This window comes from Colias eurytheme, chromosome 8 (genome assembly GCF_061535395.1).
Source record: "Colias eurytheme isolate Ceu_HAF_F1 chromosome 8, ilColEury1 Martin Lab GWU primary, whole genome shotgun sequence".
NCBI classification, from domain to species: domain Eukaryota; kingdom Metazoa; phylum Arthropoda; class Insecta; order Lepidoptera; family Pieridae; genus Colias; species Colias eurytheme.
In genome coordinates this window covers 8,998,560-9,024,841 of record NC_142987.1, presented here as the reverse complement: position 1 = coordinate 9,024,841, position 26,282 = coordinate 8,998,560, and the positions used below count along the sequence as shown (strand labels likewise).

At 38.8% G+C, this 26,282-nt stretch overlaps 2 protein-coding genes across 2 annotated transcripts; one reads left to right on the top strand and one right to left on the bottom strand.

Moving 5' to 3' along the window:
- Positions 1-395: 395 nt before the first annotated feature.
- Npl4 (nuclear protein localization 4) lies at positions 396-25,372 on the top strand. Its single transcript, XM_090104879.1, has 12 exons — positions 396-480; positions 799-1,062; positions 2,141-2,301; positions 5,575-5,747; positions 7,092-7,307; positions 8,720-8,912; positions 9,771-9,904; positions 10,502-10,662; positions 22,174-22,389; positions 22,744-22,943; positions 23,514-23,600; positions 24,629-25,372. The coding sequence occupies exons 1-12, from the start codon at positions 460-462 to the stop codon at positions 24,642-24,644; spliced, it is 1,842 nt and encodes a 613-aa protein (XP_089961005.1). The 5' UTR covers positions 396-459; the 3' UTR covers positions 24,645-25,372.
- On the bottom strand, positions 14,303-17,113 carry LOC149906702 (uncharacterized). Its single transcript, XM_090104878.1, has one exon. The coding sequence runs from the start codon at positions 16,839-16,841 to the stop codon at positions 15,393-15,395; it is 1,449 nt and encodes a 482-aa protein (XP_089961004.1). The 5' UTR covers positions 16,842-17,113; the 3' UTR covers positions 14,303-15,392.
- Positions 25,373-26,282: the final 910 nt, after the last annotated feature.

The following is a 26,282-nucleotide window of genomic DNA, read 5'->3' as shown; positions in this document are numbered from 1 at the left end:
TTTTTACCTTATCGTCCAAAAATAGTTTCTTTGTGATATATATTGTTTAAATTACAAAATTGATATATTTCTATAATTAATTTGAAATAAAATTAAACTTTATGAGATGACAACCGATATATTGAATGACCGGTTAAATAATTAAATTTTTTTTTGAAGTATGTTCTTACACAAAAGCATAATATCAAAACATGCACACGTTCATGTTTTTTTTTTAATGTCAGCTTATATTATTATAGTTTTTGTGTTTTTGATTGCTCTATACTATAGAGCAATCAAAAACAAATATAGAGTCTATAGGAAAGAATAAAATTCTAAAGCAATTTTTCCATAAAGGCAACACTTAGTTTCAGAACGTAAATAAAAGTTGTTGTTCTATTGCTCAAGTTTGTCATGTCATTGTCAATTTGTCATGTCATGTCAGTATAGTGCTGTGAAATAGTTATTTTGGAAAACATTATGTCAGGGTCTAAAAAATTGGTAATTCTTTATTCTAAATCATGTAGCAGTCTATCTTCTATAATACCTACCAAAATCTCCATCTAATGTATCAATACAAATTCAGTTTTTAGCTTCATTCATATACGCTCTTTGCGTCAACTTTTTGAATTTCTGAACATACTTTTGGCGTTATACTCGAAAGTAATAGTGTTTTAGCATGTTTAAGGGTTAATATTTGAGCTAAAGAACCCCTAGCTTTGTTTTCATGTTCAACATAAAATGATGACTCGACAAATTTTGAATGCTTTGTCACAAGTTTAATGGCATGGTGGTTGACCTGTAACGTTACGTTTACAGATACTGCGTGTGCAGTCATCAGAGGGCACGAGCCGTGTCGAAGTGCAGGAGTCGGACGTGACGGCAAGACTTTTCGAGCGCGTATATGAAGCTCTCCATTTGAATACGTTTGGATTTGCGTTACACAAAGATCGCGCGCACAGAGAGGAGATTATCTCCAGCAAATCTCGTCAGATCCGCGACTATGGCTTGCAGCATGGTGATATGCTCTACTTGAGCCCAGTAAATGGAGCTGTACTCTTTGATCAGCCTTCCACTTCTGAGGTATATTTTCTTATCAGCATTATAAGGTCAAATAGTAAAATATTAAGAATACCTTACAATGTAAGATGAAGCTTTATATTTAATTTGAGACATGTATATTAAAGAGAATAATTACATAGTTATTGTTCTTTGTCACCAAATTCTTATGAGAATTTTGGTCCTATACTTGACACTACGGTGATGATCCTATTATTATATTGATATAATCTAGGGTTAAGATAAAATTCTACTGCTTCACACTATAATCAGTCAATTTTCCTTATATAGATGCTAAATAGCTTTTATTATATTAGTTTAATTTTTTATATTAGTCCGAATTATATAAATAGAATTGGTTTTAAGGGCATGACATGAAATTAATTATAAATTATAATTAATTGAGTGTGAATCTGAATATTTGATATAGTTATGTCATTAGGCATGTATATTTCAGAATCATCCAACTTCCTACTGTGACGGTGCATTTAGATCAAACGAGTGAAACGAGTGAATGCTCATTCTAACCCCACTATATGAAATTATTTTAGTGTAATCAGGCAAAGAGCATTTTTTTGTTGTTCTTAGTGCATTCCAAAAGATTCTATGCAGTGTTCTTATAATGAACAACACTGAATACAAGTTTTAATTTACACCAAAAGATCCAGAAATAATGGTCTTGCTTTAGCTCTATGTTTGTTTGGTCAAACATAGAGCAAGAGCACCATGCATCATGCACCATATAATAGTTAAATATGCTCTGTTGCCATGACAACTATCTAGTCTAACAAACAACAGTACAATAAATTACATCACTATATTTTACCCCAATCTGTCAAGAAATTACCTACCTTATAAAGCGCGTCACACACGGTGAAGATACTATAATATTTTATCTTAAGATACTGTACTATTTTATATTACAGTATCTTAAGTTTTCCGGTATCAGCGTTCTGACCATCATTTTTCTTTTTGTCATAGCATACTAAGACCCCTGTAGAACCGCCATCCTGTTACAAATGACTCGTATGGTCATTGCAATGGAATCTCGCAACCCCATACGAAAATGATTTTAGATTAAATAATTGCAATTTGTCAACAGATCAAAACATTAGCACCCATTGAGGCTGGTCCATCAACATCGTCAATATCGTCAGCACCTCCAAGTGTCCTTAGAAAACAGAATGTTCCTCAAGAAGATGAAGTGGATCTGCAGCTGTATCAGCTTTCGGGGAATATACAGAGACAGAGAGATGAAAAATTGTAAGTACTTATTATCTATACTAATATTAAAAAGCTGAAGAGTTTGTTTGTTTGAATGCGCTAATCTCAGGAACTACTGGTCCGATTTGCAAAATTCTTTTGGTGTTAGATAGCCCATTTATCAAGGAAGGCTATATGCTATATATCATTATTGACGACGCGGTTGGCGCAGTGGTAAAGTAACTGCCTACTGAGCCGACGGTCCCGGGTTCGATCCCCGGTCAGGGCAAATATTTGTGTGATGAACTCAAATATTTGTTCTTGGGTCTGGGTGTTATTATCTATATATGTATTTATGAAATATTATATTTATCGTCGCCTAGTATCCACAACACAAGCCTTAATTGAGCTTACTGTGGGACTAGGTCGATTTGTGTAATAATGTCCTATAATATTTATTTATTATTTATTTATTTATTACTAGCGGTCCGCCCCGGCTTCGCCCGTGGAACATATTTACGTTTTCTCTACATGAGAACCATCCTCGTACTTCAAGGAATATAATAGAAAAGAATTATCGAAATCGGTTCAGCCGTTCACACGTGATGCCGTGACAACGCGAAACGGGTGCAGACCCGCCGCCTTTTTATAGCTCCCGCCGCGAAGCGCGTCGAACGCGGCAACTGATACACAAAAATAATCCTTATGGCATGATTCTGTATTCACGCGCGATGACTTAAGCGTATATTTTCATGTATAACTTTGGTGTTTCTACACCGATTTACATGATTCTTTTACTATAACCTGCTCAGGAGTATGAAGAATAATTGTGCCAAATTTGGTTAAAATCCGTCATGTAGTTTCTGTTTCTTTAGCGAATATACAGACAGACAGACAGACAGACAGACAGACAAAAATTTTACTGATTGCATTTTTGGCATCAGTAGCGATCCCTTATCACCCCTTCATAGTTTTTTTTTAAATATATTTCATGTACAGAATTGGCCTCTCTACAGATTTATTATAAGTATAGATAATTATGTATATTATGATAAGACCAACAGGAGCCATGCTGGTGCAGCACAGCTAGTCTATACATGTCATAAAATGGTAGAAAATTGTTTAAAGTTCAGGATTCATGCTAAAACTACTGGATGGATTTTGATTTTTTTGTAGCTATTCCTTGGCAAAGTATGATAAAGTGAAAATGAAAGTGCGGGTTCAGGTAGGTGTAAATAAATAATATGCAAATTATTGTTATTGTTATTTAAATGATTTTCTTTTTATTTATGTGTTATTTACTTAACTACAATAACTCAAATAAAATTGTACCAGAAATCTTATGAATGATTTTTATAATATGGAAATAAAAAAAACTGTATAATGCTCCAATTACTCATTTAAAGTATATTGACTTGGTCTCCTCATTAAGGTTGTTTCTTTAATCAACACAAATATTTATAAATCCATTGTATTAATAACTAGCGACCCGCCCCGGCTTCGCACGGGTGCAATGCTGATACTAAATACACTACAGAAAAACTGTGAACGTTGTATATAAAAACATTACGGCCCGCTCCGGCTTCGCACGGGTATAAAATAGATAGCCGGGCGGCCGGCCGGTACCGCCGCAAAGGCTACGTCCCGCAATTTTTAAATCTGTAATATCTTCGAAAATATTCACTTAAATCATACGGTGTAAAGGGCCATATAGATCTATATTAAATGAACAATGTATTCAAGGTATTTAATTGGTTAAGGATTAATGCTGTATTGGTTAAAATCGCATCGAAAATTTGCCATTATTTGTCGTAAAAAATAAATGACAAAAAAAAGTTATTGTGGGTTATCCATAAGAGATAGACATATACCATCGCGGCTTTTCTTTAGACCTTTTCAATGTGTATAATATTTAGTACATTATTTTGATAAAACTCGTAGGCCTCAGCCTGCGTTTGCAATGTAAGCGGAAAAAATGTAATTTTTTACGACATCACATTAGAAACCTCAAAAATAACAGTACTTCTCCACTATTTAATGGATGTTATTATACATATAAACCTTCCTCTTGAATCACTCTATCTATTAAAAAAAACCGCATCAAAATCCGTTGCGTAGTTTCAAAGATTTAAGCGTACAAAGGGACATAGGGACATAGGGACAAGGAAAGCGACTTTGTTTTATACTATGTAGTGATGCCTCATATATGATAATCCATGAAAAATGTTGAACTGCATTTACGATTTTATATAGGAATAGCACAAGTAATATAAAAGTAATCCCTATTACCATTTATAGTGATATAGTTAATTTTATGAAAAGTGAGGTAAAAAATTCTTATCCTAAATAGACTATTCTTTTAGAAATGAAAAAAAGTAATTGAACATCAGAGTTCGCGAAACTTCGATGACAATAAAAAAAGGAAGAAATTCTTTGTCTGGAGTCAACGCACTTCCTCACAATAATATATTAATTTATTTACAATATTTCTCGACTTTCTTTTGTCTTATTTTATTTACAATGCAAATTGTATGCAAAGTTCATAACCTGCAATGTTTGTATGCATATATTGTTATACATAAATAAACAAGGAATGCAATTTTAACAATTTCAATTCTCGATTTAAAAGCCGAAAGTAATTCATAAAATAAATTATAATTGTCTATGTAACTTCTCTACTTTCTATAATTAAATATAAAAGGCGAATGGGATCTTTCTGCCATCAGATTAAGACTCAAATTGACTTGTAACTATTATAAGTATCAAGGATATTGTAAATATCGAACACATAAATCTCTAACATAGTGATTTTCCAATTCTTAGTTAAAAGTTATTAGTTGAATAATGCATTAAACAATCATTTCTTTTTCATTCTTTTAAGCTATTGCATAGCTTCTATCGAGGGCCTAGAGCGCGGAGACAGAATCGAGAAATTCCTTAACGAAAAATCCGACGGGCTCGGAGGTGTGGCTTGAAGGCATGCTATGCAATAGCTTTACCGCGGCAGTCTCCGAGTGCCACACGTTTTTTTTTATTAAGTACTAGATTTCCGCCCGCGGCTTCGCCCGCATAGTTCCCGTTCCCGTGGGATTTCCGGGATAAAACCTGTCCTATGTGTTATTCTGATGTATAAGCTATATTGTGGTAAAGTTTCATTCAAATCCATTCAGTAGTTTTTACGTGAAAGAGTAACAAACATCCATACAAACTTTCGCCTTTATAATATTAGTAGGATTCCCGATCCCTTCACTTAGGCTTAAATTAATGATATGTCGTTCAATAAATTACTATCATATATAAATTATTATATATATATTTTTTCTTTATTTGCAGATGTCGTCACAACTCAAAAGGATGCTGTGTGCATTGCTCGCCCCTCGAACCCTGGGATGAGAATTATCTCAAAGAGCATAATATTAAACACATGTCTTTCCATTCTTATTTACGAAAAATGACATCGGGGAAGTTTATTTCACTGGATGAACTGTCGTGCAAAATTAAGCCAGGTACGCAAATATATTCGTATATTTAATATATTTTAGATTTAACTAAAATTATTAAGCTATTGCATAGCTTCTATCGCGGGCCTTGAGCGCGGGGACCGAATCCAGAAATTTAGTAACGAAAAACCTCACGCTCCCTACTCCGACGGGCACGGGCTTGAAGGCATAGCATGCAATAGCTTTACCGCGGCAGTCTTTTTTTTTAAAATAGAGAAATGATTTGATTGTAACATTGTTTGAAATAAGTAGGCAGTAGGCACCAAATGACTGGGCCAATATATTGTAGTTGGCAATGTACCTTACATTATTCCTGAATGACATAGGCTATATTTTATTTTGATACCGTTTTTTTTTTATTGAAAATGAGTCGGACAGAGAAAGCAACGGCCTGTAATTGTGAATTTTAATGATTGTTTGATTAATATTCTATGTTAATTTATTATACACCTGTTTTAAAAATACATTAAGTAAAAAATGTACTTGAAATGTTCATAAGAAATTATCGGTTTTGATGTATTGAACCTTTTTAAGCCACAAAGTGTACAAAGCAGTCAGAAATACATATTCTCTGATGAATCGAATGTCTGATTATCACAGTTTATGAAATATAGACAGGACAGACACATATAGACAATCTCATTAATAGGGTCCCGTTTTACCCTTTGCGTTGGAACCCTATCGAATTGGATGAATAAATAAAAATAAATAAATAAATCATTTATTGCATAAAAACATGGTACATACAAAGATACTAAGATCAAAATTAAAGAACATTCATGTTTTTACTATAGCTACATAGCATACAATAATTATTATTAATTCACAAAATGAATGAGAATGATTAGTTACAATAAAAATACGAGTCAGGAGTATTTTCACTTAAAATTAGTTTTATACATAAATCACTAGTCATAAAGTCAATCAAATATCAAAATCATTATTAAAGTGAAACTTTTATTACATCGTCTCAAACTTTTTGGTCTGTGTAGCGCATGTCGCGTGTATCGCGGCTGCCGAGTAGGTATACCTACTCGGCACGCGACATGCGCTACACAAAGCAGTGTTCGGAACCTTTCGAACAGTTTCACTTTTACCGTGGTTTCATAAAACCACACAACATTTTTTTTTATATTATTTATACATTTTTCATATTATACAGAAATTAATTTAAGTTGCAAAAACAATTCTCTAACAAGTATTTAATTAATTTATTTTTAAATCCTGGAAGACGAACCCCTTGCAAGTCTTTCAAGAAGAAGCAAGAATTTTATTAAATATCTGAATACCTATGTAAGGAACATTTTTTTTGTATAAAGTTAATTTAGGCCTCGGTTTATTGTCATGCAGGGTGCAAAGAACACCCGCCGTGGCCGCGCGGCATCTGCTCCACGTGCCAGCCGGGCGCGGTGACGCTGAACCGGCAGCCGTACCGGCACGTGGACAACGTGCTGCTCGAGCACGCGGCGCCCGTCGACCGCTTCCTCGCGTACTGGCGGTCCACGGGCCACCAGCGCATCGGCCTGCTGTACGGGCAGTACGAGAGGCACCCGGACGTGCCGCTGGGTGAGTGTGGGCAGTGGGGCAGCGCATCGGCCTGCTGTACGGGCAGTACGAGAGGCACCCGGACGTGCCGCTGGGTGAGTGTGGGCAGCGGGGCAGTGGGGCAGCGCATCGGCCTGCTGTACGGGCAGTACGAGAGGCACCCGGACGTGCCGCTGGGTGAGTGTGGGCAGTGGGGCAGCGCATCGGCCTGCTGTACGGGCAGTACGAGAGGCACCCGGACGTGCCGCTGGGTGAGTGTGGGCAGTGGGGCAGCGCATCGGCCTGCTGTACGGGCAGTACGAGAGGCACCCGGACGTGCCGCTGGGTGAGTGTGGGCAGTGGGGCAGCGCATCGGCCTGCTGTACGGGCAGTACGAGAGGCACCCGGACGTGCCGCTGGGTGAGTGTGGGCAGTGGGGCAGCGCATCGGCCTGCTGTACGGGCAGTACGAGAGGCACCCGGACGTGCCGCTGGGTGAGTGTGGGCAGTGGGGCAGCGCATCGGCCTGCTGTACGGGCAGTACGAGAGGCACCCGGACGTGCCGCTGGGTGAGTGTGGGCAGTGGGGCAGCGCATCGGCCTGCTGTACGGGCAGTACGAGAGGCACCCGGACGTGCCGCTGGGTGAGTGTGGGCAGTGGGGCAGCGCATCGGCCTGCTGTACGGGCAGTACGAGAGGCACCCGGACGTGCCGCTGGGTGAGTGTGGGCAGCGGGGCAGTGGGGCAGCGCATCGGCCTGCTGTACGGGCAGTACGAGAGGCACCCGGACGTGCCGCTGGGTGAGTGTGGGCAGCGGGGCAGTGGGGCAGCGCATCGGCCTGCTGTACGGGCAGTACGAGAGGCACCCGGACGTGCCGCTGGGTGAGTGTGGGCAGCGGGGCAGTGGGGCAGCGCATCGGCCTGCTGTACGGGCAGTACGAGAGGCACCCGGACGTGCCGCTGGGTGAGTGTGGGCAGTGGGGCAGCGCATCGGCCTGCTGTACGGGCAGTACGAGAGGCACCCGGACGTGCCGCTGGGTGAGTGTGGGCAGTGGGGCAGCGAATCGGCCTGCTGTACGGGCAGTACGAGAGGCACCCGGACGTGCCGCTGGGTGAGTGTGGGCAGCGGGGCAGTGGGGCAGCGCACGGGCACAGCGCGCTGCTCGAGCATAAGGCGAGCTATGTCAAAATGATGCATAGAGCATCAAAACTAATTACTTACTTACTTAACTAGCTCTGCGACCCAAACAGAGTCTTGGCTTCCGACACGAGTTCACGCCACTTTCCTCGATCGCGCGCAGTTTCTTGCCAATTGACGGCTGAAAAAAGATCTTTGTGATATTTTTTTTCTTTGTGAAAATGCTACGTTATGTTTGCCTAACGCATACAATAGGGACGATTATGTTAAGGAAAATCTTCACGTATTTCCCATTAAATATTTTGTCTCATCACCCAGGTATCCGCGCCCGTGTAGCAGCGATATACGAGCCGCCGCAGGAATGCTCCCGCGACCACGTGACACTCGCACCGGACGATAAGGAGCAGCTGCTCAACGATATCGCGTCGAGACTTGGTCTGCGTAGAGTCGGGTGGATGTTCACCGACCTGATGCCGCTGGACCTCGCTGCTGGCACTGTTAAGACTATCAGGTATATGGAAAATTGGACTCTAGAGCTAGATAATAATAATGCACTTGGCTCAGGCCCGTGTATTGGTTTCAATTTGACCCTCGAAAGAGGAGAAAAAATAAATATAAAGAGAAAAATAATAAATAAATAATAAATATTATAGGACATTATTACACAAATCGACCTAGTCCCACAGTAAGCTCAATTAAGGCTTGTGTTGTGGTACTAAGCGACGATAAATATAATATTAAATACATATATAGATAACACCCAGACCCAAGAACAAATAATGAGTTCATCACACAAATATTTGCCCTGACCGGGGATCGAACCCGGGACCGTCGGCTCAATAGGCTTACTTTACCACTGCGCCAATCGCGTCGTCAAATATAGCCGCGTCGTCAGATATTTAGAGACTTTGTTACACTCTATATATTGTTTGAAAACAATTAACTGTAGTCAAATGTGTTTAATAATATTAACCAAACCAAATTATCAGCGGAATTTACTGAATAAACAAATTGCAATATCTACTTTTGACAGTAATAACATATTTAAAGAACATTAAGAGCACTTTTGGGTAAATATGTCCCAGTCTAATGAATATAAAATAGGTTTTCCCAATCTTTATCACTACATAGTATAAAACAAAGTCGCTTTCGCTGTCCCTATGTCCCTTTGTATGCTTAAATCTTTAAAACTACGCAACGGATTTTTTTAATAGAAAGAGTGATTCAAGAAGGAGGTTTTAGTATATAATTTCTTAGGTCTTAGACAAAGCGGGCGAATCCGCGGGCGGTAAGCTAGTCTTGTATAAAATGGTATCTATTACTATTTATACCATTAAAATAACGTCAAAACGTGTAATATTTCTAACAGGGGGATGGACACACACTTCCTATCAGCACAAGAGTGTATAATGGCGGGCCACTATCAGAACCAACATCCGAACGCTTGCCGCCACGCGTCGTCTGGTTACTTTGGATCTAAGTTCGTCACTGTTTGTGTTACGGGTGAGAATCCATACTGTTATAAAGGCGAAAGTTTGTAAGTATGGATGTATGGATGTTTGTTACTCTTTCACGTAAAAACTACTGAATCGATTTGAATGAAACTTTAACACAATATAGCTTATACATCAGAATAACACATAGGATAGGTTTTATCCCGGAAATCCCACGGGAACGAGAATTATGCGGGTTTTTCTTTGAAAACGCCGGCGAAGCCGCGGGTAGAAAGCTAGTTGTTTATAATTGTAATAATTATGTATTTATATATTAGCTGCGCTTCGCGGTTTCACCCACGTGGCTCCGCTCCTGTCGGTCTCATCGAAATGATATATTATAGCCTATAGCCTTCCTCGATAAATGGGCTATCTAACACCGAAAGAATTTTTCAAATCGGTCAAGTAGTTCCTGAGATTAGCGCGTTCAAATAAACAAACAAAAAACTTCAAATTTATAATATTATAATTAATTAGTATAGATATAATTAATAGTATAGATTATTGAGCCGACTTCAAAAATATAGTTTTTTATTTGATTGCATTTTCTATTATCCAAATGCCAAACATGTATTTATATATCATAAAAGAAACATTTGTCATACAGGCGACACCCAAAACCAGATACACTTAGAAGGCTACCAAGTGTCGGGTCAGTGTGCGGCTCTAGTGCGGGATGATATCCTCATACCAACAAGAGATGCACCCGACTTGGGGTACATACGGGACTGCACATCTACGCAGTATGTGCCCGATGTTTATTATAAGGTAAGTTTTAGACATTGAGGTATTATTACTACGTATAGAGAGGACACCACGAACAAAATCTGTGCAACAAACGCGGCGGTGCGGGGCGCGCGCGGGGCGGCTAGTTAGTCACAGATATAAGCGATGTTTGAGACGCTTGGCTCTAACTCGTGTTACAAATAGTGTAGTAGCGATGCCCTCTCTAGTACGTAGTACATAGTAACTCAATGGTTTTAGATGAGGTTTTTGACGTGACAACGTCTTATATTTCGATAGCCGGCTGCACGCACGAAAAAACATGACTCATGCGGCGTTACCTCGCTCTGAGGCGTTCCGTAAGCCTTGAAGTGCAAGCGAGAGCGCGGAACGAGCGACAAAGAAGCACAATCGGACGTTGTCACGTTCAACTATCGTCAGTAAACCGACTTTACAGACAACCAATTTTTTGAAGTGAAACTTCTTTATCGGGGTTGGAAAAAAATTTTGTGTAACATTTTTTTCGTTACGCGTGACATTTTTCCGTTACGCGCCATTTTTCTTATCCCTACCACGCGTGATTCGACGTATTTCTGTAAAGTTGCATATAGTACATTATTTTTTGAAAAATAAGGTCATAAAGAAGTTTCACTTCTTACATGTGTACACGCACACATTTTTTGCAGCAGGATATATGCAGCACATGTTACATCATAATCGTATTAAATCATGTTTGAAGTGTCACAACCAACTTAGGATTGAGACTAGGTGTATATTATTTTTCTTATATGTGGATCTAAAAATCTAGATGGAGTACATAAAATAGGCTTTTGGTATTAAAATAATATGTTTCTTGATTTATAAATAGTACCTATAGTATGAGTGGTAGTCAACAAGGAAGTAAGAATGGGAATGATATAGAATATAGTTGTCCAATAATCATGATGTATTGGTATGGATGCTGGACATAATAGTAGCTGAACGCTACAGAACGGACACTTTCCGCCTCCCGCCAAAATTATACACTTACCTCACCCCCGCACGATCACGCTATAGATGGCCCGCATTTTTCTGCAAGGACGAATACGCAACTAAGATTGACAACATTAATCAAATTGACTTAAAGTAATTTTATTATTTTGGATTTGTGATTATCGTTTTTCGTAGAAAATGGTTAGATATTATGCTGTTTACGGATATGTATTTCATCAGGAAAACGCGAATTTCTTTACGCTAGTCACAAATGTGCCAACCATAAAGCGTTAACATACACATTTGAAGTCTCTACAGTGTGACTCTCAAAACGATAATTTTATATGGAGTGTCCGGGGTGTGGATTATAATTTTATGAACTTACATGTGTATGCAATGCTATCCAATGGATTAGGTAAAGTTACCAGACAACTAAGTATATGCCCTCCATGTAAAAATTCAAAAAATGGTGGAATAAAATAAAGAAAAATCCGTTATAAATAGTAAATAAATAGTAAAATGTATAACTATTAATTATACATTTTACAAGTTAATTCAAGACTACCTGTGTTCTTTATCAAGTAAAGTGAAACCTATTTATAACGGATTTTTCTTTATTTTATTCCACCATTTTTTGAATTTTCACATGGAGGGCATATAACATAGAAATCTAAATAACAAGACACATAGAAGTGCTGTAATGTCATAATTCGTATGAAAACCGCTGTCGCCAAAATCAACACATTCAAACCGAAAGCTAAACAGTACACACAAGTAAACTATGCCTTTTATTGGACAGCTTGATTTTAGTGAAAACTAACTTAACTATTAAATTAAGCTTTTGAATATGTATCCTAACGCACGAATTTACGGTTTATTTTAGAATAACATCCCTAAGTATATGAGACTTTTTGCTCCAATACGAACAAACGTGATAATAAGAATGGTCGACTGTGTCATTCATTGTTATTTCGATTACTATGGTGACACTCGTAATACTTGTAAATATTCTATAATTTTAAGGAAAAACGGCATTATTTCTAAAAAAAAATATTTTCCGATGAAATATTATTCCTTTATAAGTATAATTACAACTTGTGGAAGAATATCCGCAATGGGAATTGCTGAAACACACCATGTATACACTCATACGTCTCCAGAGCAACTGAACAGTGACGAATGCACTGGTGATGTGCAAATCACCTGAGTGGCGACAAGGTCACGCACGCTTACGACTTCTAGTGTCTTGTTATTTAGATTTCTATGGCATATAACATTTTTCGCATTGCCAAATTTCATGTGACATAAAAAACATACAAATTAATAATCTGCTGTTGAAAGAAAATTTTAAATTGGTCCAGTAGATTTTAACTATATTCCCTACAAATATCCACAAATAATACTGTCCTCTTTATAATACCAGTTTATATAAAAAAAAAAAACGTTATAACAGCATAATTTCATATTTAAAGCAAAGCAAATTAGTAATTTCCGAACGAAAACAAGTTGCAAGCTTGCTCCACACTGAGGGACCGTGAACTTGAACTCTAGCGTCTAATTGTCGCCTACGTAATGTGACACAGATTTCTTGTGAGCTCGGCCTTGACTTTTTTAGCTGTGCGTTTTTTCTTTTTTTTGGTACTAGAATGTATAGGGAATGTGGAGCTTTAGATTTGTTGAAGGTTGAATTTGTTGAACCTTCACTAGTTAAGGTTTGGCAGTTGCTGTGGTTAAGTATTTACTTGGTTATGTACTAGCTGCGTTGTGCAGTTTTATCCGCATTGCAAGATTTTTCAAAACGGTCCCATAATTCCTGAGAAGCGCGTACAATCAAACAAACAAAAAACTTTTCAGCTTTGTATATTATTATAGAATTAGAGTATAAAAATTACAATGTATTTACTACATTTTAGTGCGAAGTTACTGTAAAGAAAATTGCGAAATTTGTATGTAACGTTTTAACTTCTGGTATTATTTAAAAAGTGCGTTATATTGTATGCATTAATTTTTCCTTGTCTGTAATATATATAATTTATATTTTGCCCTGCCTTAACTGCTGCAATATAAAATATGGATATGTAGTATGAAACAGCTCTTAAATTATAGCAAATTTAGTTTTGAGCTTCGGGAATAATAAAAATTCCTAATAATTTCTAAGACGGAAGATGTAATAGAGTCCAGGTTCATTTATTTTACATTTTTGGTGCTTTGAGTAATTTTATAAGCCAAAGCAGATCTTCTTGTAATGCAATTTTAGTTAAGCATTGCAATTATTATTTTATACCCAGCGTGTTTGCTTTTCAATAATACGTATATAAAAAACTAATATGTATCTTCATATTATCTTAGCATTAAAGGCCCAGCATTTGCTATGATTACATATACACTTTCAAAGCAGGTTGTTTTTAATTTATATTTCTGTTTTCTAACATGCATTAATTATATGTATCGCAAAAATAGCCCTTAATTTAAGTTATAATAAAGTTCTTAAAATCAGTTAAAATTTATTGTGCTTAAAGTAAAGGGTTTGAAAATAAAACATGAAAATTCTTGCTCCATATATTTATTTGTTTATCACGAATTCAGTTTCTGTTCGCATATACATATTTAACAATATCCATGCGCACAGGCGAAACAACAGATAGTATCACTACGATGACATAAACTATATGCGAAAAAATATTCACTATGTCACATGTCAAATGTAACATGTCAAAATACCTCGGGGACGGTTTGACAGTAGCGTCCCATACGACTTTGGTTTACAAAAATAAATATTGCGAGATTATTTCCTAATCGAGATAAGCGCGCGGTTCTAATAACCGCAAGTCCACGGCAGCCCTTAGACACCGATTGCGAGGGCTGCATGAACGCGAATAGGACGAAGGTACAACGATAAGTAATAAATATTTATATATCAATCTATATGCAGGCACTGACCATTCAGAGACACTCGGTGTCTCTGCAAACTTCCCCAAATCCTACCGATATCATCACAGTCTTAATCAGTAACAAATCACAATCTATCCAAGTAAATCTTCCCGTAAACACATAAATACGTTCTTCGAGAGGTAACGCTTGTTTTTAAATATAAATTTATTCTAGACGACGATATAACGATCGATTTAGTTTACGATACGACCGTCAGTGGCTTCGATAGCTCTGAAATATATTTTCCTAACAATAAGAATAAATTCTCTATAACATTTAACATTTATCAACACACAGTATGATCAAAATATAATGCGTTTTCCTTATCGTCTAATTGCGAACGCGATAGAAGAAATACAATAGAATTTATCGAACATAACAATAATACCTAAATAGGCCTATTTAACTCTAATCAGACGAGTATAACAAAGCGTTGCCGATCTAACCTACACTTATAGCTAGGACGAAACGAGACGAGTAACCGGCGCCGCGGGCCGGCTACCGCGCGTATCCCTGTTACCCGGTACTGACCATACGATACGATATCACCACGCCACGCGCCACGCTCGCGCGACGCTACCGACGCGACGCCGCCGCGACGCACTACAACTTGCTACCTTACATTATTATTAACATCGATATTATGCGAACGAAACTTAATAAGCTCAAGCCGACGAACTTCGATTACACCGTGTAAATACTTGAAAATTCTCTAAAGTTATAAAAAATAGTTCAGTACGAATAAAATTTGTAGACAAAACGACAGGGTTGGTCCAACGGTTTGAGATTAAAATAAGGTACGCGATGACAAGAGATTCGGGTCGATGGGAAAAATTATGCTCTGAAATGGAGCGATAGAAAAACGTGAGCATTCAGTTGATTTTACCGCAACTGGCTATGATTATGGAGCTCTGAGGCTTCCCGGCGCTGTCGCCCATTTGGCTCAGCCGGTCGACCAACTCGAGTCCTTCCACGACATACGCAAAAATTGCCGTAAACCCACGCATCTCACGTAATATAATTCGAAATTGCGAACCGACTAAACCTAAATTGTCGTGACGTTTCTGAGAACGGCGCATGCCTACCGAGCCGCGAACGGCTATCATTTTAGTGTCGTCCGGCATGAAAAAGTTCTCTTCGAAAACGGAGCGCCCGCCGCGGCCACTGTTCAATTCGAAATCGCCCGTTATCACGCTCTCATTCTCCCAGCACTGAAACACAGAGCAGCCACGATACCCTATACCGAGGTCGCCCATCGTCAGCACGGCGAAGTTGCGCGCCATGCGAGGCGCCACGTCGTCGAGAACCTCCACCAGCACGCGGCCGAACGGGGCGCCGTTCACCTCCAGGTTAAAGTAAAACAAAGGATACGTGGACGGGTTGCGCAGCGCGGGCGAGCCCAGCGCGGCCGTCGGCGGCGCGGGGGACGCCGCCTCCGAGGCCGCGTCCGCTTCCAGCGCGCTCACGCAGTCGATGACGTCGAGCGGGTGAACGGACTTCACGAGGCAGTGCCGGGTGTACAGTTGCGCCATGCAATAATTAGCCAGGAACAGTACCGGATCGCGGCGCTCGTCGGACAGCGGCGAAGACATCTCGCTCGAGCTCGCGCCGGAAAGGGCGCGACGTAGCAGTTCGAAGTCGAGCGGAACGTTCGCGTTGCGGATCAAATCGTCCAAGCGGCACTGCAACAGAGCGTCGGCGTGGCGCGCCCGCAGCTGCTCCCGCTCGGCCCATGCGACCGCCAGGGAACAGTTCTCGGCATCGGCGGATCTCTCGAACGGGGCCGCGAGCGCCGGCAGAGCGAGCTCGGTCTCGAGGCGCACCTTGAGCGCCGTCGCGGCGTCGAGCGCGCGCAGCAGGAAGTCGCGCTGGCGGCCGGCGAGGCGCTGCAAGTGTTCGGTGAGCAGGCGCGCCTCGCGCTGCAGCAGGCGGCGCGCCTCCCGCGCGGGGCGCAGCGCGTGCGCGGGGTGCGCGTGCGGGCAGGCGCGGCAGGCGCGCGCGCCGCACACGCTGCACCACAGGGCGGGCAGCGCGTGCGCGGCGCACGGCGGGTCGGGCGCCAGGCGCCGCGCGAGGGCCAGCACGGCGCCGTGCGTGGGCAGCGCGTCGGCGCGGCCCGCGGGCAGCTCGGTGCGCTTGCAGCAGTGCACGCAGCGCACGTCGGCGCCCGCCTCGAGCACGCTGCGGGTGCACGGCAGGCAGAAGTAATGCTTGCACGACAGGATCTTGGGCGGCCTGTCGGTCTCGTCGAACACGCGCTTGCAGCACGAGCACTGCGCGAGCTCCTCGAGGTCCTCCAGCGAGGCGGTCGTCTGCTCCATGGTGTAGAGACGGTCGCGGCCCCTCTAGGCGGGAAATATCATAGAGACCATTCGGAACTTTGTACCGTGTCGTCGCCGATCGCGGAACGCTGCGGCCTTATTCACTAATTGATATTAAGCTCACATTTTACGAGTAGCCGTTCACGTGTCACCCGTTTCAAAATTAAAACTAAAAAGCTACTTAACTAAAATATCGAAATCGATGTGGAATGCCACATCATGTTACGTTTTGTGTACACACGCCATGTTGCTTTTCGCTTCTGCGCCGCGCTTCATGTCGGTCGATCAACAGATTATTCGCCGTCCATATAGCTTTGTTCAAACGTCCGTTCGCTTGTTGATATATTATAAAAATATATAATTTCGGTAAAGTATACACAATAGACACACGCTTATTTAATCGCTTAATAAATATAGCGTTGTTACTTCCATAATTTATAATGTTTTTTGTTATATGTTTCGACAGTGAAATTAACACATTCGGAATTCTAAATGCTATCCAATATAAATATATTGATAAATCAATCAACAATGAGTGTACACATATAAATTTATGATGGTGTAGGTACCTCCTTCAAAAAATATATTTTTATATTGTATACTAGCGGTCCGCCCCGGCTTCGCCCGTGGTACATATTTACGTTTTCTCTACATAAAAACCATCCTCGTACTTCAAGGAATATAATAAAAAAAGAATTATCGAAATCGGTTCAGCCGTTCTCGAGTTATGCGCTTACCAACACATTTTGCGATTCATTTTTATATACAGGGTTACTGGGAAAGTCGTACAGAATATTGAAGGACGTTATTATTCAGGTCATTTCTGATCGAATTGGTCCCATAATATGGTATCCGAAACCTAACCGTTATGGAGATATTGAATTTTAAAGATATTCCATAAAAATCTTTTTTCTTTTGGCTTTTCTATCATTTTTTTTCGATTGGAGCTACTAGAGCCCGGTTTTTTTATGTTTTCAATTAGAAGACATGTCAATTAATAAAAATGACCAACAAAAACTGAACCTATTACTAACAGCTTCATAAAACTGCTCGACAACGGTTGAAATTAAAGGATTTCCACTATTTGTTTTTAACTTTGAAGTACTTTTATAAAAAAAAAATGTATGGCACTTACTCTGCAAGTACTTTTATAAACTTCAACGTTTTTTTAGCTATTCAAAAAGGTATAACACTTGCTATTAAATAGGCCAAACATTGACAAAATAACAGTTAAGTTAGCAGAGGGTAAATTTTAGTTTGAGGTAAAAATTGCTAAAATAGGTAAATAAAACAAAAAAAAATACGGTAATAATTTTATAATTCGTGTTCCACATGTCCGCCATTATTTCTAACACAAATTCTTAATCTTTTTCTTAAATTACTTTTTACTATAGAAGTTCGCAGGTTCCGTCTCATTTCCTCAGCCGCATCCATAATTTTTTGTTTTAAAACTTCAATATTTGGGATCAGCGTCATTTGGTCGTAAACAAGAGACTTCATATGACCCCACACATAAAAATCCATCGGAGTTAAGTCGGGGCTCCGCGCCGGCCATGCTATGGGGCCGCCTCTTCCGATCCATTTGTTTCGATAATTCTCGTCCAACCAAGTTCGAACACTCCTTCTGTAGTGCGCTGGGCAACCATCGTGTTGAAAGAACATACCTCGTCTCAATGCAAGTGGCAAGTCTAGCATTAATAAGGGTAACTCCTCCCTCAAGAAGTTTTCATATGTCTCGCCATTTAAATTATCTGGCAAAAAGTATGGCCCTACTAAGTTGTCGGATACCATCCCCATCCACACATTTAAACTAAATCTTCTTTGTGACCCTCCTGGCCTTTTTTTGTTCGGGTTACCTTGCGCTTTAGGAGCCCAATAATGGGCGTTGTGATAATTGATAATGCCGTCTTGGTCAAATTTTGATTCGTCGGTCCACAAGATTTTCAAAAAAAAAGTTGGATCTTCAATGTCGGCATTGAGCATAAATCTGCAAAACTCTAGTCGCCTCAATGGATCCCCTTCTTCAATTACTTGAACTGGCGTGTAATGATAAGGGTATTGCCCAGAACTGTGCATTACGTACCACACTTTCCACTGGGAAATACCAAGCCGTCGAGCGACAACATTTGTTGACGTGGTTGGGTCGGCTTCAAAGAGACGTCGTATTTCATTTTCTTCGGCGTCGCCATCGAGAATACGAGGTCGTCCCATGTCAGTCCGTCGTACCTACTTGAACAGAACCAGTCTCTCGTAGTCTTCGATACACTCTGTCAAATACGCCAATATCAGGTACTCGGCGAGTAGGATACCGCAGCACGTATTCATTGCGTGCACGCAACGACACTTCTTCACAAAACCCATAACACATAAGCATGTCAGCGTATTCTTCATTTGTAAACGTCGCCATGTTCACAATAATCAAAGTCCAGTTCACACAAGCCACGTCACACAATGAGAAGATGATACAGTCCAAAAATCCAAGCCAAGTCGCGTTTTTCCAGAAAAATATCGGAGAGCACAAATAACACATCTACCACGGACGAATCGCATGAGCAGACTAAACGCCACGATTTGACGATCCAAAAATTCAATGCCGAGCACAAAAAATACCTCTCTGACCCTTTTTCATTGTTTAAAGGGGCCAGGTAGTAAACCGGATTCTTTTGTATCGAAGTTCCGTTAAGATGTGCGCCACTTCTCTAACTACAAATAACATTATTTTAATATTTTATGAACATACCCGGTTGCTATTATACCTTTTTGAATAGCTAAAAAGACGTAGATTTTTTTTAAATTACTTGCAGGATACGTACCATACATTTTTTTTTTATAAAAGGACTTCAAAGTTAAAAACAATTAGTGAAAATTCTTTAATTTTAACCGTTTTCGAGCACTTTTATGAAGCTGTTAGTAATAGGTTCAGTTTTTATTGATCATTTTTATTAATTGACATGTCTTCTAATTGGAAACATAAAAAAACCGAGCCCTAGTAGCTCCAATCGAAAAAAATCGATAGAAAAGCCAAAAGAAAAAATATTTTTATTAAATATCTTTAAAATTCAATATCTCCATAACGGTTAAGTTTCGGATACCATATTATGGGACCAATTCGATCAGAAATGACCTGAATAATAACGTCCTTCAATATTCTGTACGACTTTCCCGGTAACCCTGTATAAGAAGATAAGATAAGCGAAAACTTTGTACCACTTTTTAGGATGTAGTTTCACACATCAAAATATAATAAAGAACATTAAATGCAAATGCTTCCAATCTTTGACACTCGCGTTTCAAGAATACAAAATACATGTATAGGTACTTGAAACAAAATATAGTCAAAAAGATTGCAAATATAAGTTTCGATAAATGCTTAATGAAAATTCGTATTCATTCGACAATCCATCAAACATAAAATTTACTATTACAAAATAATGTCAATGAAGATTTGTAATATTAAAATAAATAGAACGTCGCGACAAAGTCACCCCGCGTTTCGCTGACCCGCGGCAGCTTCACGCCATTCCCCGGGCCGTGATAGCCGGGCGGGTCAGAAACTCGCGTTATCAACTCTCATCCACTCACAACATTGAAGCGTCTATGTGTGCTATATTGATCGACGAGACATACGGACGTTGTATCGGTGCACGGAATTGAATGCTAATTTATGATGCGCATCTAAGGAATGCTGGACATTGTTGATTTTTGTAGCTGATTGGTTATGTTTGTTTATTAATGGTAATGTGGAACTATTTGTTATGTTATGACACTTTATTAAATACATTATAATGGGCACAGGATAAATAAAGGGATTTGTAAAAACGAAAAACGTAGGATTTTTTAAAATTAATATTCTTCACATAATCATAATCATTTTATTTATTTTGAGTTAGATTATATAAATTTTAATGGGTAAATAATAAAAAAAATAGTGTTCCATTTTGAAATGAACGAAAAATCCAGAAGAAAGAATCACGAAATGTAATCGAGTAAAAAAAAATTGCCATGTAGAAAGGAGACCGTTATTCTATTTGTGTAAAATTTATAAATAAAACGTAATAAGTACTGCCCTCAATACGATTACCATTGAAGCGTACTGCAATATTGATCCTCCATCCCTCTCAACAATTCTAAGAAATTCTCTATACATTACATTTCCATGTAGGTGTAATTTCCACCTGTATGAGTGACCCAATTTCTGCCTGACGTCAGTATGTTCCTGGAAATCTATCTCCCCGTCCTGCCCGCTCGCCTTGACCCAATTAAAATAGAGATAGGTCATCTGGTTACCCTTTTACTGGGATAAAAGCATTTCGCTCCGGGGCAATCCTTACAAGATACCTAGGTATAAGACCGGTTTCTGAATCGAGATTTGATTTGATTAAAATTTGAAAAAGCATATTGAGCTTATGAATATAATATAAGAAAATATTGAAGCAGCATATAATAATGCATAGATAGGTAGATATAATGCAAAGAATGGGATCGTTGATTCATTCGAGCTTCAACATACATTGCTTTCGTAAAGATGAAAATTAGATATATCTTATATCATACGTCTTTCTTCTTTTGCTTTCAATACTGCGAGATGAAGTTTTGATTAATATCTGCCTTCGAAAATTGAGGATATTATATGTTGCACTGTTCGTATAGGAGCTAGCGACGTTGACAAGAGAGAATTTTATTATGTGTAGTTGGTTCTTTGATATACTGTTTCTCTTCCTATTTTTTAGGTTAGAGTCCGGGCTGTCTGGCTGGCCGCAGTGGTTGCGTTTATTAGTGCGCATCTTATCTGCACAGTCAAATATCCGTAATTTAAAGTCATTTATTAACGCGTAATTTTTCATCTTTTGCCTTTAGATAGATCCATCAGACATGAATTTTTTATTGCAAGACGTTTTTTTCGTTGTTAAATAGGTGCCAAACGCAATTTTTTATTTCAAAATCATTAAAATGTCATCGAAATAAGTGAAATTCCATCAACATCCAACATCACAAAAAATGTTTTGTGATCTTGTGTATTATGAATCGTATTTTCTGAATATTTACAATATCATCTTTACGCTAACAAAGCGTAAGCGCTAACAAAGAGTTGTAGTAGTAAGATTAGATGTTATGTATATTACTAGGTATTCATCAATGATATGATTTTTTACATTTTAAAGCATAATAAAAATAAAATAAAATTTAAAAGAAATACTACTAATATTGTTATTGATTTTTAATAGGTTCCTGGTAACCGTAATTACTGGTTTTTATGTTTAAAAAAACCTTTTTCCAAAAGTAGGTTTTACTCATAACTTTCTTATAACTTTTTTACTTATAATTATGATAGGAACGTGATGCATACGGCAACGAGGTGGGCGTGTCAGCCAAGCGGCTGCCAGTGGCCTACTTGCTCGTGGACGTGCCGTGCGGCGTGGCCAACACCACGCAGCCCACCTTCAGCCCGCGCGCAACTTTCCCGCCCGCTAACCGCCCGCTGCAAGCGCACCTGCAGAGCCTTAAGGGACTTCATGAGCATATACAGAGCTCTGCTTCTTTCTTAGAGGTGATTAGTTTTGTTTTTGTATCGATTAGTTCTCTAATAGAATTGAATTGGCAGCTTTTGACAATGATGCTGTTTGATAATAAGTTTTATAAAATGTCTAAAGCATTTGCAATTTTTAAAGAATAGAAAATTTTCGAAAGAAAATTCAAATTCTGTCTCTTGACCGATTTTTTTCATTTTTTTTTTTTTTTAATTTCTCGATGATATTGTTGATTATACCTTTGGGTGTTCCGCAAGGATGCACTCTTGGTCCTTTGGTGTTCCTAACATACATAAATGATGTAACCACTACATTTCAACTACAGCTAACTAAAAACAACCATGTTGATTATAACTCGATGTTTATATACACAGGCGATGTCGGACCTCCACGTGCTGTTATACCTAGCGACAAACGAAGCGCTACCGCTAACAGTGGAGCAACTAGAGCCACTGTTACAAGCTGTGCGAGCGAGAGACTCAGTTGCAGCGGAAGCGTGGCGCAGTGAGCCACATGTGGCGACACTGTTGCATCTCGCTGGGGCTGCTGATGATGCGAGCGAGCCTGCGCATAGGTGAGCCAACTAGCAGTATATGAAGATTCGAAATTACGTCACTCGTCTGCAACATTTGGTTTTGACGTGACGTCTTATAATTCAATGCTGGCTGAACGCACGAAAAAACATGACTCATGCGGCGTTACCTCGCTCTGATGCGTTCCATGGAAGGCTTGAAGTGCGAGCGAGAGCGCGGAACGAGCGACAAAGAAGCACAATCAGACCTTGTCACGTTCAACTATCGTCAGTAAACCAGTCGGTTGTCTGTAAAGACTTACAGACAACTAATTTTTTCTTTAAATCGAACGTTAGGTTTTTTTTGCCATTCGAAATAAAAAGATGGTAATGGTGTGTGCATTCTGAAATATTTGTTCTGCCCTACAATCCTACCACAAAAGTTACAGTTTCTACTAAGCTGGACTGTTGCAAACACGCGAAATGAACATGCCTGGCGTGCTCTAGCGCTCTCTAATAAATCACCAACATCTTAATTATCTGTAGTGATTAATTTACAAAAAGTTGAAACTAAAACGATATATTATATTTTGCAAGACGATGAATTTAAAATAAAACCATGTAATGTTTCAGCTCTGGCAGCGGCGTGTGGACGTGCCAGCTGTGCACGTTCCACAACGCGGCGCCGCTCGACTCGTGCGAGATGTGCGCTATGCCCAGGTAATGTGACATACGTACTCACACACATACACACTACACACACTCACTCGATACGGCACTCACTCACTAACCATGTAACTCACTCAACATGACACTAACTTATAGAAATTAAAGACTTTTTAACGGATTTTAAACGCGATTTATTCATTATATTATTTTCGTGGTCTCGAGGTCTCCCCGTGACCACTCTCGCTGTAAAGTGTTCGAAACATCGGGAAAATAATATAATGAATAAATCGCATTTAAAATCCGTTAAAAACTCTTTAATTTCTAAATGTATAATACTCGCGTATAATCAAACACTAGAAAATACATGACACTAACTCACAACGTCTCTTACTTGACACTACACTCATTGGACATGACACTCATTCACATGTTACTCACTCACTGAAAGTTTCAATCGCCTACATTTATTAAATTGACACTCGATCATTATTAACGCTAATCGAACTTAACTTTTTACTCGCTCACTACGTCATTGGCGCCACTGGTGGCATACACATTCTAACTCAATAGTCAATATCGTACGCACTCATCACATCACTTACACGTTACAATCTCTATAGCTCTTAAATTTAAACTCCATCACTCACTTCACAATCTCAACTAGAAAAACTTTGTAAACCGCACTAGCCAATTAACATTCATTCAGATTTTGAAAACGGTTTTGGAATGATGAAAGCAAAGCCCGTGTCTCTTGAAATTTTGTACTTTTCCTATCATTATTACACTAAAAGTGAAGTCCCATGTCCCCTAGTGGGGTAAGAAGCAGATGCATTATACATCTATTTCACTGATCAATTTTCTTTAGGGACAAGGAGGTGATCAGCCTTCTGTGTCCTACCAGACCGAGACATTTTTTTTCTTCGTCTCCACCGGGAATCGAACCCAGGACCCCTTGGTGTTACGCTCACGCGTCAACCACTGTACCGAGGAGGCGGTCAAACATTTTTTTAATTAAACGGAAATATTTTTATGTTCCTGTGAAATATTATTACACTAATACGATATAATATTTATTTCAGAAACAACGCGATGTAGAAAAGAGCGAGGTGTAGTTGTGGATCCTACAGAGCCGGTCCCGAGGCGGACATATTTTTGTACGCGACGCTCCGAGGGCCTTCCGAGGCGTTTATAAAAATAAATTTTAGTCGCTAGTTGTTACTTTTACATTTCATTTAGAGTTTGTACGGTAGAAAGATTCCATTTATTATTTCGATGTATCTTCCTCCCAGTTGAATCCAAATATCGACGCATACATTGTAAATAATTTTAATGTAAATCAAATTTTTTGTTTTCGATTTTGAAAGACGAACGCGTGGTTGGTTATTTTTTTTAGTGTAAATTGTAATTGCAAGGAATTATATACAAGGCACTTTTTTCTCTTAGTTATTATGTTAAGGATGGTTATGTTTTTGTCATATCACAAATCACAATAGAATGCTGTTACTCAAATTTTGATTTTGATACATTTGCACTTTATCAACAGTGAAAAGTTTAGAAACTTATGCATTTGTAAATGAGTTAAATTAAATTAAAATCAAGCAATTTATCATTATGGTATATCTTTGTTCATTTTTAGAAATACAATCTAAACTCAATATGTAATTGATTCATAAAAACAACTTAATCTATTGATAAAGTGCAAATGCAGTAGTATGGATGTGTTTGTCCGCTAGACGCATATTATTTATGATATTTATGTGGGCCGGCGAACGGGCCGACTTTTTATATGAGAACTGGTAAATACAGTGTGCTGCGTACACAGATTTGCGTTTTATTATTTAACCCTATCCTATCCTTTAATCTTATTCATTTAGAAATTAAAGACTTAACGATGTCTCCCCGTGACCACTCGCTGCAGTGTGCGAACTTCGGGATAATAATATAATTCAAACTCAAACATTTATTTATTCAATTGGACTTCTTTTAGAAGAACTTTCGAATCGTCATTACATATTTTTAACATTTACCACCGATTCGGAAAGCAGTATCTATGGAGAAGAACCGGCAAGAAACTCAATAGTTGCTCTTTAATGAATATCGCGTTTAAAATCCGTTAGTCTTTAATTTCTAAAATATGTTAGATTCTATTAGTCCATGATAATACTCGTGAAAATCAAACACAATAAAATACTATGTGTTACCTATTCTATTTTTAGATCAGTTTAAATAGATTTGACCCTATTGAATATTATGATCAAATGATATAAGGCCTGTCGTATTTAAATAAAACATTAACGTTATTCTGATAAATCAATTCATTGTAATTAAAATTACACAGTAGTATTTTTATAATATCCATGTGAAAAATATCGGCACTAAGATTGAAAACTGAATAAGAATGTTTATCCCACAATACTGTAACTCGATAAATGTTGAACCGATTTTTTTCGAAACTTGTTTCTCTGATTACAAGAACGACAGTATTATATACACTATAGTCGAGCCAATTTAATAGGCAACATTTGACGTCTATCAATTTTATCTTCATAGGGCGTGGTAACCTGCTTAAAAACATCGATTAAAGTGAATTAATCGATACGGACTTGAAACATTTGTCAATCGAATTTAAAACACATGTCAATAATTTATGATGATTTTTATTCCCAATTAATCAATGCATTCGATTCTAGATGTCAGATTTCGATTTTTAGAGTAACGTCTCTGGTATTTAAA